This window comes from Drosophila innubila, chromosome X, assembly GCF_004354385.1.
Source record: "Drosophila innubila isolate TH190305 chromosome X, UK_Dinn_1.0, whole genome shotgun sequence".
In the NCBI taxonomy this organism is placed as follows: domain Eukaryota; kingdom Metazoa; phylum Arthropoda; class Insecta; order Diptera; family Drosophilidae; genus Drosophila; species Drosophila innubila.
The window spans coordinates 16,669,980-16,686,109 of record NC_047626.1 but is presented as its reverse complement, the minus strand read 5'-3'; the positions used below and the strand labels follow the sequence as shown (position 1 = coordinate 16,686,109).

The 16,130-nt window shown below is 36.1% G+C and overlaps 2 protein-coding genes across 12 annotated transcripts; both read left to right on the top strand.

Annotated features, from left to right (window-relative positions):
- The first annotated feature begins 283 nt into the window (after positions 1-283).
- Positions 284-1,452, top strand: LOC117793584 (ADP-ribosylation factor-related protein 1). Its single transcript, XM_034633944.1, has 3 exons — positions 284-509; positions 605-857; positions 920-1,452. The coding sequence occupies exons 1-3, from the start codon at positions 417-419 to the stop codon at positions 1,174-1,176; spliced, it is 603 nt and encodes a 200-aa protein (XP_034489835.1). The 5' UTR covers positions 284-416; the 3' UTR covers positions 1,177-1,452.
- Positions 1,453-1,880: 428 nt separating this feature from the next.
- LOC117793522 (AP-1 complex subunit gamma-1) lies at positions 1,881-14,387 on the top strand. Of its 11 annotated transcripts, none has more exons than XM_034633867.1 (16): positions 1,881-2,124; positions 3,006-3,126; positions 5,329-5,390; positions 6,038-6,179; positions 6,306-6,494; positions 7,764-8,002; positions 8,061-8,137; positions 8,663-8,680; positions 9,130-9,386; positions 9,448-10,043; positions 10,630-10,768; positions 10,846-11,131; positions 11,192-11,665; positions 12,205-12,348; positions 12,411-12,518; positions 12,906-13,030. In XM_034633867.1, exons 2-16 carry the CDS (start codon positions 3,071-3,073, stop codon positions 13,011-13,013), a joined length of 2,895 nt encoding a protein of 964 aa, XP_034489758.1. In that variant the 5' UTR covers positions 1,881-2,124; positions 3,006-3,070; the 3' UTR covers positions 13,014-13,030. The 11 variants fall into 11 exon arrangements, with proteins under 11 accessions (XP_034489758.1, XP_034489750.1, XP_034489741.1 ...); XM_034633859.1 differs by having other exon boundaries at positions 1,897-2,124; positions 2,953-3,126; XM_034633850.1 differs by having other exon boundaries at positions 1,897-2,124; positions 2,888-3,126.
- Positions 14,388-16,130: the final 1,743 nt, after the last annotated feature.

Below are 16,130 nucleotides of genomic sequence, written 5' to 3'. Positions count from 1 at the left end.
ACACGGTGCTCGCTAGGGCTGCAAAAATATCGTAAGTGGATGATCTCGGCATCGATGAATTTTATTATCGATGTTTAAGGATCCATAGAAATTTAAAATAAAATTGCAGAATTAACGAAAAAAGCATAATAATAGTAATGATTTAATATCATCGAAACGAATTATATTTTACCAGCTTCTATCCACCATCCAATAATATAATAATGGGCAATATCGACCTATCGCACAATTGTTAAGCCATCGATGTTTCCTCATTATTATTATTTATGGGGCTTGCAGCCCTAGTTGTGAATACTCTTAGCATCAGCAGCCCTATATTGTGTGTGTGTTGTTTCCTTTTATTTATTTATCCGTTTATTGAATGCAACAATGCAATCTTAGCAATTTAAGTATACATAGATATAGGAAAAACCACAATGTATACATTGCTGCACGGCTTCTACAAATATCTCACACAAAAAGACGAATACTGCGTCGTCATTTTGGGCTTGGACAATGCGGGCAAAACGGTAAGCGATTCCGGCTGAAATTCGAGGCAATTGCCAACGACTACGACGACGACACGTCTGCAAAAGCTAATTACGAATACAAATGTTAATTACAGACGTACCTGGAGGCGGCAAAGACAAAGTTCACAAAGAACTACAAAGGCTTAAATCCGGCCAAGATCACAACAACAGTGGGCCTCAACATTGGCACCATCGATGTGCAAGGCGTACGCCTGAACTTCTGGGATTTGGGTGGCCAACAGGAGCTGCAATCACTGTGGGACAAATACTATCAGGAGTCGCATGGCGTTATTTATGTGATAGATTCCAATGATCGCGATCGCATGGACGAATCCAAGCTCATATTTGGTAAATACAATTTGAATTCTTATACATAAATATTAATTCTTCATATTTGTGATACTCCTTAGATAAAATGATCAAGAATGAGTTGCTGTCGGGCGTGCCGCTTTTAATACTGGCCAACAAACAGGATCTGCCCGATGTGATGGGCGTGCGTGAGATTAAACCAGTATTCCAACAGGCTGGCGCATTAATCGGACGCCGTGATTGCCTCACAATACCAGTCTCAGCGCTCACGGGCGAAGGTGTCGACGAGGGCATCAAATGGCTAGTGGAGGCCATTAAACGGCATGCTTTAGTGCGACCGCCACGTGAAAATGATTGAGCAACGAATGATTCCAGTCTAATATAATATAATATAATACACACACACACAGAACACAGAACAGAGACGATCTTGTACAGTAGCCACTTGGCCTTAGGATAATCATGTATCAAATACATAACATATATTTTTATTAATGGATAAACATGCACCATACAAGTATCTAAAACTGTAGGCCAATGACGAGAGCATGAAGAGAGCGTTGAATGCGGATTTCACCTGTCAATGACTCTCATCAAAGCTTATCAGTGACGCCTTTTGCTTATCTAAAAAAAATAACAAATAGCTAAGGAAAGATTATGTTGCCAAGCCGAAGATATAATACCCTTGCAGAGCCCTAGAAGCAATGTCGACTGATCATTGTTATGATAGCTGTATAATGTAATAGTCTGATGTTAACCGAATTTCGTCCGAATTTATTAGACAAAGAAAAACATCAAAGCTCTATGTTACATACTTCAGCACCAAGTTAATATATTCCCATCACAGGGTATAAATATTTGTTGTGTATACCTGTCATTCTCACGGTTGTCCTTATCAGCGAGTGGAGAGATAAGTTAGAGTATACATAAATAGTTACTGTGTGTTCAACGAGCTCATGGTATGCCGCCAATATGAATACGAGCGTCTAGTTTGATAACTAAGTATATGTATCTATCTGCAGCTAATGTACGACTACACACACACAGCTCAACTGCAGCCGTCGATAAAGTATGAGTGGGATCGTAACCTAATGGTTTCAGTCTTTTACAAGAGTCACAACCGCACGGGCTACGTACGGGGTTGCTCATCATAACATATGTAAAATTGTTTGGTCATATACACGTATTATTTGTAAAACCGCAGACCAATAATGACATGAGAACGTCTCCAATTTGATCTCGATCTGTCTGTATTTGTGTGCCACCCACAGATTATGGTTCTCCAATCTGTGTTAAAGTAAAACAAGTAAGATAGCTATATTCGAGTTGCCGACAAAAAGATACCCGTTATTCAATTTAAATACTTATTTATTGTATATACGCATTTGAAAAAACTTAAAACAACCATAAATATTGTCATATTTATCCGATATTGAAGGCGTTAAAGGCATTATCCACAGAATTGGGAGTCTGTAGCTCTAATAGTTTAAGTGTTAAAGGTTTTGTTGGTAGTTGGATCAATCTCTGGCTCAACGAAATTTGTTTTTTTTTTTTGGTTCCTCCAGCTATATCTCCTTTAGTTTTGAAGATTCAGGTGTTCATTAAGACAGCTGTATGACGCTGATCATAAATTTATATAAAGAATATATCGCTTATTCACTAAAAACTGCCATAACTAAAAATAAAACCAATCTTCCAGAAAAGGCGAATACAATTTAAAAAAAAAATATCACCCTGAAATAAAAAGGATAAATACTATACTTTGATTCTTAAGTGAAGAATGTACAAGATATGAATATAAAATATATTTACACAATATAAAACAGGATATAAGCAACATTTCTACATCAATAACCCAAAAAATCGTGTATTTAATTACATTAAAAAACTTAGAACTTTCATAAAAAAAAATTGAAAAAAAAAAGACATTCCGGAAACAGTCACACCGTTGTACCCTAAGAGTAACGGGTATCAAAAAAAAGGCACCAAGCAGTCAGTTGCTGTGTATATGTATGTATTTGTGTCAGGTTTGGGGATTGAAATCGTAATTACTTATAAATGTACATTAGATAACACGTACGTGAACAGTGCCTATGTGGAGCACACATCGTAGCTGCTTATCATTATATTATAGCAGTGTCAGTACCTGTGCGGAGTTCGGATGTGTGTAAGAGTTTGTGTATTTAGTTAGTGTCTACTTTTGTGTACGAGCGGCGCGACAAGAGAAAATAAAATAAAGACACGCTACAGTCATGTATCCGTATTATGAGCAGGATTGGAGTGTTTTGCCACCGGAAAACAATCGCAGGTGAGTTGCAAAATATGGCAAGCACCGTTTGCTGTTATTTGATTTAAATTCAAAAACAAAAATGACGTTATGAGCAGCGATGCGAATACATCGACATCGTCATCGTCGTCCAATTGGCTAAGAGAACTATCGATAGCTGCTACTGTCAAAATGAAATGTCAACCGCTAAGCTATCGCTCTCTCGCTCTCACTGCTGCTGCTGTTGCTACATGAACAACAACAACACAACAACAAAAACAACAACTACTACTACTACTACTACTACTGTTGCGCTCATCATCAACATTCTACGAGCATTTTTGTCGCGTTGTTAAAATTTACGTTGGAAGTTAAAGGCGGCAGGTGGCTACTAAAAAAAACAAACGATTAAATTTAGTGCAATCAAAAGATCGCAACTCAATAAAAAACGACTAAAAGTGTTTAATTAAATGTTTAGTTTTCCTTGTGACCAAAAAGAAGCATACGCTTAACTCAGTGCTTGCTTTTGTGTGCGTGCGTGCTGTGTGTATGTGTTTTATGTGAGATGTGTCCATGTAACTTGGGCTTTCCAATGAAATCACATTAATTAACAAGAGCGGAAAGTAATGCAATATATTTATAAAATAATACGTGTTAAGTTACAGAGGCATAAGCTGTGAAAAACATACGTGTATTTGTAATATATATATATATATGTATCTATGTATATTTTTGCAACGCATGCAATGCACTCGATACAATTCCCATAGTGTCATATCGATATCGAATATCGATAAGAGCCAAGCAGCAATGACGGCAGCTGTTTTGGTTTTGGCCATGACTGGTGACTGTGACTGCCTTTTGGGCCATTAAACAAAAGTTTGAACAAGTTTGAACGATTTATGTGGCAATTCGATTGCATCTGTTATCAATATTATAACAAACGTATGAAGTATCATACAATTAGTAGTTACGCTACTATTCCAATTGGATTTTAATACGCCTCTCCGCCTTTTTGTATGTGTGTGTGTGTGTGCGTGCGTGCGTGTGTGTGTGGGTTGGCTGTCAACTCAATGCGCGCTATAATCGTCTATACGATTCGGCTCATGCTTCAAGTGCGGTTTTCGCATTATTCACTCAACTGAATTAATCATTTCATTTTCATCAGCAGAAGCGGGCATAAACTGTATTGCATTTTATTTTGTGTGTTTGTGTAAGCCTGCCATTTTTTTCTTGACTTAATTAACACCCTACACACCTAGCCTATTTTTTCTCTTCTTTTTTTTTTGTTCGTTGCGCTGCGCTTCGTTGGCCAGCACTGGAAACTACATACATATGTATGTATGTACATACATACATATGTAATTGATGCCAGTTAAAAGGTACTTCAATGCCCATGCATAAAGTACATATGTATGTATGTGAGTGTGTGTGAGCTCAGAGCTTTTTGTTTGCATAAAGCGGCGACAGATCATATGTATGTACATATGTATATTTGGCTTAAAACCCAGTACACGTACACAAGTACATACATAACCTATCATCACTGGCAGTGAGTTAATTTCTGATATTGTTTGCACATCGCGATTAGTAATAATAACAAAAAATCCAAGCAGCATCCAAAAATAGAGCCAAAGAGCGAAGCTCTGTGTGAGAGAGAGAGAGAGGGCAAAGAGAGGCTTGCAAGCTGCTAAAGTTCACAGTTTTTCTTTTGCAAGTGCAACCTGTGTGTGTGTGTGCGTGTGTGTGGGAGAGCGCAAGAAAGAGAGACGGTCAGAGAGTAAGCAGCCGGCTGTCAAATTATTGCTATTGTTGTTGTTGTTATTGTTGTTGCGGCCGCCGCGATCGAAATGTGTTGTTGCAGTCTTGCAACGCCGACGCAGCTGTAATAACAGCAACATCAATAACTAATATGCTTGTATGTGTGTATATGAAAGCATAGGCCGGCAACAAGAAGCAGCAGCAAACGCAGAAAAAAAGGTGAAAGATACAAAATAAACAATCGAAAAGCAGCAGCAAAATCAGCAGTTTGTCTGCTTGCCACTACCAAAGTGCTTCAAGCCGCAGCAGCAGCAGCAGTAGCAACGTCTCACAATGAATTCCGAGCATGGGTATGCTATAATATATACTACTAGTAATTTATATAGTACATTTGTACAATGTAAATATTCATTATGTATTGCATGTCACTGTTGTTTGCATCATATATATGAATTTATTAATCACATTCTGTGTGCTCCACAGATTTAATCCAGCCTTCAATATGGCCACCATACGGCAGGCATTCACAGAAGCCGTTGAAAGAGGTAAAGCTTTGTTTCCCACTTACAGTTAGTCAAGTAATTGTTTTGACAAAACCAATTCATAAATTTTTATTTTTTTAAATAAGTAGTTAAACTCAAACCCTATATTAGTTTCGACTCGAAATTACTCTTGAAAAGTAACCAACTAAATAATTTGTTGTTTGAATTATTTAAAATTAATTGGAATTAGCATCCATGTTTAGGAATTCAATAAAATCTTTATTGATTTCTTCAATATTCAATTTTATTATTTGGATTGTTTCTTTTCCGGCCGCTCTTCGGCGTATATTTGAATTATTTTAAGAATTGATAGGAATAGATTTTTCAAATGTTTATGCTCTAAATTTTTATCTTACTTTAATATTTTAATTTTTGTTAAATGAAATTTAATAGATTAAATTATGCTTTGATATTAAATATTTTTTTCTTACATTTATTATTTTACTTTGTTTTTGTTATTCCTACAAAGATATTGAAATTTAGTTTTTTCATCTATAAAAAAAAAAGAAAAAAATAATATAATGACAATGAAATGCCACATTATATATGTGAATGTTTTCATTTAGTCAAAACAATTACTCAACCAACTGTAACTGTTCACCTCCTTACCAAGAACCACAATAATAATTGATCTTCTCCCACACTTGCAGTCAGAATGCCGACGCCCACACGACTGCGTGATCTGATACGTCAGATACGAGCTGCACGGACCGCCGCCGAGGAGCGGGCTGTGGTTAACAAAGAGTGCGCCTACATTCGCAGCACATTCCGTGAGGAGGATTCCGTCTGGCGGTGAGTGGGCCGAGTCTAATTGAAATAATAAAGGTTAAACAATATTAACCCATTCTCTTTCATTCTCGCTCTCGCTCTCACTCTGGCTCTGTCTCTGTCGTTGCCACTTGTTGTTGCATGTTGCAGTTGTCGCAACATTGCCAAGCTGCTGTATATACACATGCTCGGCTATCCGGCGCACTTTGGCCAACTAGAATGCCTCAAACTGACGGCCAGCACGCGTTTTACAGATAAACGAATTGGCTATCTGGGTGCCATGTTGCTGCTGGACGAGCGTCAAGATGTCCATTTGCTGATCACGAATTGCTTAAAAAAGTAAGTATCAAGGGAAAGCATGAAATCCACATAAACGTGTACATATGTAATAGTATTCTCTAAGCTATTAAGCTTGTAAAGAATTTGAAGTTTTGTATGCTTAAATAAGACAGTTCAGAAACGTCAAATTAAAGTTCAATTTTAGAATGATCGTTTTTACGACACCTGTACGAGGATGAGACACATATTTAAAACAAGATTAATGAACAAAACATGATATAAATTTCTCATATTCTTGGCATTTTGATTTCGCTATCATCTTGCAAGAAAATGAATAAATTTTGTTAAAAAAATTAATTTCCTCTAGATCATGGGTTCGATGCTAAGGGTCCCCCCTTTGGAATTTTGAAAATTGTAAATTTTAAATCCCAAGTTTTTACTTTTAATCGACTCCTTATATCGTAATTAGTATAAAACAACACTTTAAACTTGATTCTGAGACCTCTAATTTTTTTGTAAAAAATAATGTGAAATTGAACAAAAATTTTGACTTGTAAAGTTGCTAGGTCCAAGGTACGACCAACTTTAAACTTTCATAACTTTGTCAAACCTAGACTGATTTTCAAGCGGAATGTCATTTTGATTTTTGTTTGGCTTCTACAGTCATTCTGCATTCAAATTTAATTAATTTTGTTAAAAAAATTATTTTCCTCTAGATCATGGGTTCGATGCTAAGGGTCCCCCCTTTGGAATTTTGAAAATTGAAAATTTTAAATCTCAAGTTTTTACTTTTAATCGACTCCTTATATCGTAATTAGCATAAAACAACACTTTAAATTTGATTTTGACGTCTTTAATTTTTCTGTAAAAAATCATGTCAAATCGGACAATAATTTTGACTTGTAAAGTTGCTAGTTTAACGGTTCGACCAACTTCAAACTTTTATAAATTTGTCAAATCTGGATCGATTTTCAAGCCGAATTTCATTTTGATCTTGGTTTGGCCTCTTAAATCATTCTGTATTCAAGTTTTATTAAATTCGTTTAAAAAAAATGTTTTCCAATAGATCTATTTGTTGATTTCGATTTCACAGTTAGTATAAACAACAAATTAAAATGTTTTAAAATTGATTTGTTGAACCGTTACGAACCGGTATTCATACCGGAACCGAAAGGACAAAACTGAAATAGAACCTTTTACCGAAATAGTTGTTACGTGATGTTTCGGTTTGAATCCCTGATTATCATTAATTTGAGTTAATTAAGTTGTGAAAATTTGTAAGCTTGAAAAGTTGATAGAAGTTTATTAAACTCTTGTCATATTTTACAGCGATTTGAACAGCTCGACACAGTTTGTGGTGGGACTAGCGTTGTGTACACTGGGAGCGATTGCATCGCCGGAGATGGCACGTGATTTGGCCAGCGAAGTGGAGCGATTGATGAAATCACCCAATACGTATATACGCAAAAAGGCAACACTGTGTGCGTTTCGTGTCATACGCCGTGTGCCAGAGCTGATGGAGATCTTTCTTCCGGCAACACGTTCGCTGCTCAGCGAAAAGAATCATGGTAAGCATATAATTATATAAAAATTGGAATTCGATAATAGATTTGTAAATTTCTATAGGCATTCTCATAACTGGCGTTACGCTTATTACGGAAATGTGCGAGAACAGTTCGGATACGCTGATGCATTTCAAAAAGGTAAGTTGCTGAAGATTACAACCGGACTAGGAGGCAAGAAGAAAGGCAGACAGAAAGGCAAACAGACAACAAATGATATTCCAATTGAACAACGTTATTCAAATTATTGGAACTCAATCGAAAGAGCTTGAAACAGCTCCCAGCGAAGTTTTGCGATCACAAATTGTTACCACCGCCAAATTATTACCTTTTGGGGCGGCCTTAATTGCTTAATATCTACACATTCACATTCATTCATGTCGTGTTGTATACTTCGGAGTACTACATATATATTGTAAATTCTTTTTGAAGTTTTGGTGCTTCCTTTTCATTTGTGCTATACCGTCTATTGTTGTTGTCATTATTATTTTTGTTGTTGTTTTGTTTTTGTTTAATCGCTTTGTACATTACATTGACAAGTTAATACCTACAATTGATTGACTTTCATATAACGACAACATTTTGTACTTACAAATTAACGCTTGTTTGTTTTTGATCGAAAACCGCGCAAACACAAAATGAAATTTGTTGTAATTTGCTTGCCAGGATAGCGGAAATCGAGAGGTATGATTGTGATTTGTGCCTTAATTACAATAGATTTAATATTCGTAACACTCTTGTTATTGTTGTTATTTTCTTTTGTTTTGTTTTGTTTGTAATTGCTTTAGTTACCCATGGTTTTTTCCACCATACATAAGTCTAGTATCTTTGTTAATTCAGTTTCAACATGCTGAAACGTAATATTTTAAATAGTTTATATTTTAGTTTGTTTTGCAATTAGTGGACAAAAAATATTGCTTAAATTTTTCAACTATTAAATATCTGTTCACTCTTTTTTACACATGCACAAACTAGCGCTGTCTCGCTTTAGCACATACACACTAGTTTGCTAGCTCTTTTTCACTCACTCTCCCTTTCTCCCTCTCCCTTTCTCCCTCTTTTCTGCACTTATATTAAGAACTGCACAATAAAACGCTTGTTCTCTCTCTCCTCTCTCGCTCTCACTTATGCAGATTGTGCCGAATCTGGTGCGCATCTTGAAGAGCCTTATTTTGGGCGGTTATTCGCCCGAACATGATGTCAGTGGCGTCAGCGATCCGTTCCTGCAGGTGAAAATCCTGCGTCTATTGCGCATTCTTGGCCATAATGATCCGGATGCCTCGGAGGCCATGAACGATATATTGGCGCAGGTGGCCACCAATACGGAGACCAGCAAGAACGTGGGCAACACCATTCTCTACGAGACAGTGCTGTCCATTATGGATATTCGGTAAGTGCAAAAGCTGCCTTCAACTTAAACTTGATACATTATTTCAATCATTTTGTTGCAGCTCTGAAGGCGGTCTGCGCGTTTTGGCTGTGAACATCCTGGGACGCTTTCTACTCAACTCGGACAAGAATATACGATATGTGGCCCTGAATACGCTGTTGCGGACAGTGCACGCGGATACGTCGGCGGTGCAGCGGCATCGTACAACAATATTGGAGTGCCTCAAGGATCCGGATGTATCGATACGTCGACGTGCGATGGAGCTATCGTTTGCCCTGATCAATGCACAAAATATACGTACAATGACCAAGGAGCTGCTGCTGTTCTTGGAGAAGGCCGATGCCGAATTTAAGGCGCAATGCAGCTCGGGCATGATACTGGCCGCTGAACGATATTCACCCAATTCACGTTGGCATCTGGACACACAATTGAGTGTACTAATAGCGGCTGGCAATTATGTGCGTGACGACGTCGTCTCATCCACCATACAACTGGTGTCCAGCAGTCCCGTGCCGGAGCAAACATATATCACAAATCGGTTCTGGGAATCGCTGCAGGTGGCCAATCATTGTGAGGATAAGCAGCCGCTGCTGCAGGTCGCTGTCTGGGCCATAGGCGAATACGGTGATCTGTTCATGTACGGCGCCAACGAGGATGGTGAGCAAATATTTTACACACAAAAAAATGATTCCCTATTAGATTTTCGACAAAGAAAACTAAAAATAGCTAAAATTAGGAACAATTAAGGAATTATTATCAATATTATTGAAAAGACAAGCTAGCTAAATATAATTATCAGTATTTTTCTCAAAGAATTCGATTAGGGAAATAAGTTTGTCACTTCTCTAGTAGTTTTACATTAATTTGAGATCTTTATCCTTCATATAATAGAATCTAAACACTTGAATATTGCTGAATGAACAATAAAAGAAATATTTATATTATATGTATATACGAAAGAAAATTCAACCAGTCAGAAATATTTAAGCTACTTTTCTTAATACTAACGAATTTTTTTTTGTTATCTTGTTGCTCTAAATGTTTTTGTATTTCAATTGTACTCTGAATGTCTTGCATAGTTAGAATTTTTTAATTAACACATCCCTTTTTTTATACTTACTTTAGTTTATCTAAATTTTTTTTTTAGTTTTGAATTCTATGTTTTTGCAATTCTTACAATATAAGAAATTCGTATGAGATACCGATAAATATAACTAATATCATGTCATCCATCAATCAACAGAGTTTGAACGTCCCACGGAGAGCGATCTGATCGCTGTGTATCATAAGTTTTTAACCTCTGCTCAAGTGTCGACCACAAGCAAGCAATATGCGCTCGTCTCCTTGGCCAAGCTGAGCACGCGCCTCCAGCAATGCGTGGAGTAAGTGTAACCGCCTCCAACTCCCCTTCTTGATGAGCACCTGATAAATGACATATTTTGGTTTGATTTTTTTGTAGAGAAATCCAGGCGCTGATTACCTCGTTTGGCAGCCATCTGAATGTGGATCTGCAGCAGCGTGGTGTTGAGTTTACACAACTCTTTGGCAGCTATAAGCATCTGCGTCCCCCGCTGCTGGAGAAGATGCCCGCCATGCAAATAAGCCGCATCAGTTCGCAGAATGGCGAAAGCGGCGGATCATTCGATGACAACAGTCCGGATGTTATTGAGAATGGCATCGAGATTGGCGGCAGTGGCGCACATCCGTTAATCGAAAGCAATATGAATACAATGGGTGACAATACGGTAAATTTTAATTCTGTACACTGCAGCCCATGAAAGTGCATTAAATCAATCTCATTTTAGAATATTCTGTTGGACTTATTGGGCAGCACGGATCTGTCAGCGGGTGTCAGCGATTTGGCCATGGCAACAGATCTGTCCAATGCCGTGCATAAAAAGAACACACGCAATGCCAATAACGATGCGACGTCCAATGTGACAGTGTCCAACAATCAGGATCTACTTGATTTGCTCGATCTGGATATAACGGCTCCATCCACAACGTCCGTCATGGGTGTCAATATGGCAACTGATCACGGCAACGTTAACAACATGATGAACCTGCGTGGCATCGATCTGAACCTAGGCTTTGGTGGCATCGACACCATGCCCAGCAGCATACCCACAAATGGCAACGATTTGGCAAGCATGTTGGGTGGCCTCAATGTCGGCGTCGGTGCACCATCGAACCCAGTACTCCCTATGGGTGGCGACATTAACAGCAGCAGTCTACTGGGTGAACTGAATCCAACGACGACAACTAACAATGTGACAGTGGTGCGTATGAGTGGATGATAAATTATAACCTATTTTGTGGCTGTGTTTATAAAAGGCTGAAGGAGGAGGCATCTCTATAATGTATATGTACTTCAAAACTGTCATACTTCATCTGATCATCACACATTTTACCAGTTTTTTTTTTTTTGCGTCCGATGTCTATTGACAAGAATTTACTCGATTTTTAACGATCTTATTGTTTACTCTCTTCCTAACAAAGAGAGCCTTCAAAGCCTATTGACAGTTGTGTTTGACTTTATTCTTAATTATATATTGTTACCAAATTTGATCCTCTATTGATCAATATTAGAAGAAAATTTAGTGGCGTTTATATTTTTGCTTCCAAGTCAAAACGTGGTCTCTTTTTAAATAAATAAAACGCGAAATGTCATGAAACCGTGGATACTGACATTCATACATAAATGTTTGAATAATAGATGATAGGGAAAGCCTGAGAACTTTTTCTCCTACAATCGAGCACACTCAACTGTGGCGTTCTTACTTTATCGAATTTATTTTGTAAACTGTTTGAATTGCAGCCTCCGCAGGGTCCCAAACTGACGGCCCTGGACAAAAACGGACTGCTGGTGCAGCTGGTGCCGGTGAAGGGCAGCGACTGCATGAAGATCTTTATGACAACCACAAATAGCTCAGACAATACATTGGAACAGTATTTGCTAAAGGTGAGCATTGCTTTTCTTACATATTAAATTGTCATTAATTCAAATATCTATTTTTTTTGTAGGCGGCGGTACAAAAGAGTTTTGAACTGCAAATGTTACCGCCATCGGGCTCGATGCTGCCGCCTGGTGGCGTTATCACGCAGGAAATGCGAGTAGTGGCCACGTCCAATGTAAGTTAAGTTAGGATTTAAAAATAGGAGCTGTTAATTATGTTCCTATTTTTTTTTTTTTTAATAACGACAATAATTCAATTTTGTTTTTTAATACAGTACTCGCTGTTTTTAATATATATTTAAACTTATCATTTTCCTTTTGTGTTTTTGCAATTGCATTAATTGATCAAATTGATAAAAAAAAAAGAACACACACTCACATTAAAAACTTATAAAGTTTGTTCTCTGTAACGATACTTTTTTAATTTAAATTTTATTTGAAATTATCTTTTTAATTCGCCAACTGTTTATATTTATTTGCACTTCGAATTATTTTACAAAAATTTGTAAAGCAATCTCTTTGGGTGTCCTATAAATTAATCAATCTTTATATTTTTATTCTAGGCGGTACTGCGCATGCGTCTGCGTATTCAATACACGCTCGACGGCCAACAGCTGGTGGAACAGACAGAAGTTAGCGGTTTTCCGGAACAACAGCCGTCTAATGAGTAAACGTGTATTAATTGCAAGTGAAGCGAGTGTGTTAGCTTAAAGTTTAAAGACGCCACACACACACACACACACACACATACACACACATCCAAACAAACTAACACACAAACAGCACAGCTAAACACAGAGGTTGCCACACGCATATATTGTAAAATAAGTTAACAAAAAAGAAAACCACATTCGCGCCCATACATTCACTCATAGAAAGAGACACACCAAGCAGGATGAGAGGAGGAGCAGCAGCATCAGTCGTTTAAGCGTATTCAGTTTCTATAAAACAGAAAGTAAAAAAAAAACCATTCATAATTTATAATTTATATTTATATATATACACATATATGTAAAAGCTATACCTATTATATCTGTTTTGATTTCTTGTCAACATTTCCTTGATTAACTCTGAGTCCGCGTCGCGTGTATGCAATTCTTAATTATTATTCTACTGTTACTATTACTACTATTATTATACTATATTATATTATATTATTATGGTTATTATGATTTGCTTTTTTGTGTGTGAGCAAGTTTCGTGTAAAAGACAACAATTCAGTTTTAATGTAAGACAATAAAGTCATTTGAAAGCGTCAAGCCACATTATATAGCCACTAAACTAAATTGTAAATTGCAACAATTAACAATAACAAAAAAACACAAAACAAACAACTGAAATGTGTATACTTAGCAAAAACAAAACAAACAAATTAACCACAAAACAAAAACCATAAACGCAGCGCATTTATTTCAAGCTTAGCATTTTTAGATTGAAAACAGTTGAGAGCAGTTTATCTATAAAGCCAATCGAACGTTACATGCGGTGTGCATGGTAAATCGATTGAGTTATTATTATAACAATTATTATCTATAAATGGAACTTAATTTGTTATATGTATGATGTATGTATGTAATTTGTATTAGGTTATATCTATTTTTTTTTTCATAACCAACTACAAACACACACACACACATGCAGACACACACATATACATGCATATTCAAATGCAATTTTAAAAGCTCAGCACACCGTGTGGCCTACAATTCCACAATCTAATAATAACCGATAAATTGTTATTTCCTGTGCGCACGTACTTAAAAGAATATAATAAAATAATTCAACAGAGAACTGCAACAGCAGACGGCACTGTGGAAAACTAGATAATTATAAAATATATATAACAAATATACAAATATGACAAAAAAAAAAAGAAACAAAAACAAACAATTATTATATACATAAATGATAACTGGTAACACTTAGTTGCGGGCCAATGCGCATTATGTTTAATAATTAGGGCGGGGAGGGGAGGTAATTAACAACATATAATGTGAAACAAATCAACATTTATGTACTATTATTATGTCTGTACGAATATACAACAATTATTAAAACAGAAGAATGTCGTGCAGCACATTGAGTAAAAGCAAACAGAAAACAACAATAACAACTAAAGAATAATAACATTAACATATTGTACAATATCTTCTATATATATTTTTTTTGTATTCATCAAACCTTTGAGCTGAAATAAACACCAACATTTTGTTTTATCAAAAGAAAAGTCAAAATTCGTGTTTGGGTTCCAAATATGAGTAAACTATGTTAAAGTTGATCAATTATATATTGTTATCAGTAATATTTTTCCAGTCACGACTTAGAACTGAGATTATTGAGATCAATTAACTAATGGGAAATTTGACGAATAGAATAAAAGTGAGAAGTTTGGGCCCTATACAAATGTGAACAGATTGTGTAAGCCGTTTAGCCACCGTGTGTATCTAAACTTGTGATCGAAGGTCAACAGACGAACCACTGGCTCTACACTTACGTTAGACATCCCTAAGATAATTTTTCTATATGTATTCTATATTATAAATATACCAGAAAAGGTAAGTAATAAAACGTTAAACTAATAATAATATGCTAATAAAAATTGAGTCCACAGATGGTAGATTTTTTAATGTATCAAATATTTATGTACATCCTGACAAAATTTGGCTAAAATCCGATTACTAAATCATATAGTTGTCACAGGAACAATCGGGTGCAAAATAGTCTATATTATGAAAAACTGAAATTTCAGATAAATTAACTGCACTTGATTTTTGAGAGCTTGAGAATATGTTCGAAAACGAAATTTCTGAGAAACACTGAAATTTCGTTCGGCACTTTTTTTTTTAAAGTTGCCATCCAAATCTTTGAGGGACGCACCTGAATGAATTTTCCAGCGATTTATAAAAATAACAAGATTCCAAATCTGAAGTAGAATGAAGCTTAACAAGGTTCTGGAACTTAGTTCAAATGTTGTAAGACATATTTAATGCAAACGAAAAAACACAAATTTTTTTGTTGTATATACTCGCACCAGAATATAAGGATATTTGCAATTGGTAAAAGTAATAAACTGAATTTAACAAATTATATTGCGATTGTGATGAGCGTTTAAGTATTATTGGGCATTTGTATTATCATTTGAGGTCTGTGTGCAAGCGTTACATTGATTCTCCTTCCAGAACAAGGCAGCACAGAACTTGGAACAGTTCAACTTGCCTGTACCATCGGTATCTACTGCGTCGATCATGCGCTGTATGTCCTCTTCGCTGTTGTCATAGCCAAATACACTCATCATAGCTCGCAGTTCACTGGCCGTTATCAGTCCACTTCCGTCTACGTCCAATATTGCAAATGTATTGATAATTTCCGCTTTCTTAGCTTCGCTTAACTTATCCATTTTAATTTTTACTAACTTCTAAAATATATCGAATTTATGCCAAATAATGCACTTACATATATTAATGAATATATGTATGTAATATGCACATACATGCAAATATATATAAAATAAATATATGTATATATATATATTTCTAATGGCTGTGTTTTTTTTTTAATATCGGCTTTTGACAATTATCAAATGCAAACTGATTTAAGGACTTATATAAAATTGCCTTTTAGCTCAGAGTTTGCTGCGATTGCTTTTTATTAAGCATTCATATATATGTACTATGTGTATGTATGATAGTAAGTTTGTGAAGAACATTTATATAAAATGTAAATTGAGTTTAAAATCGTAAACTAAAAATTAAAAAAAAAAAAGAAGCGAGCTGTCGATCAATCGGCAA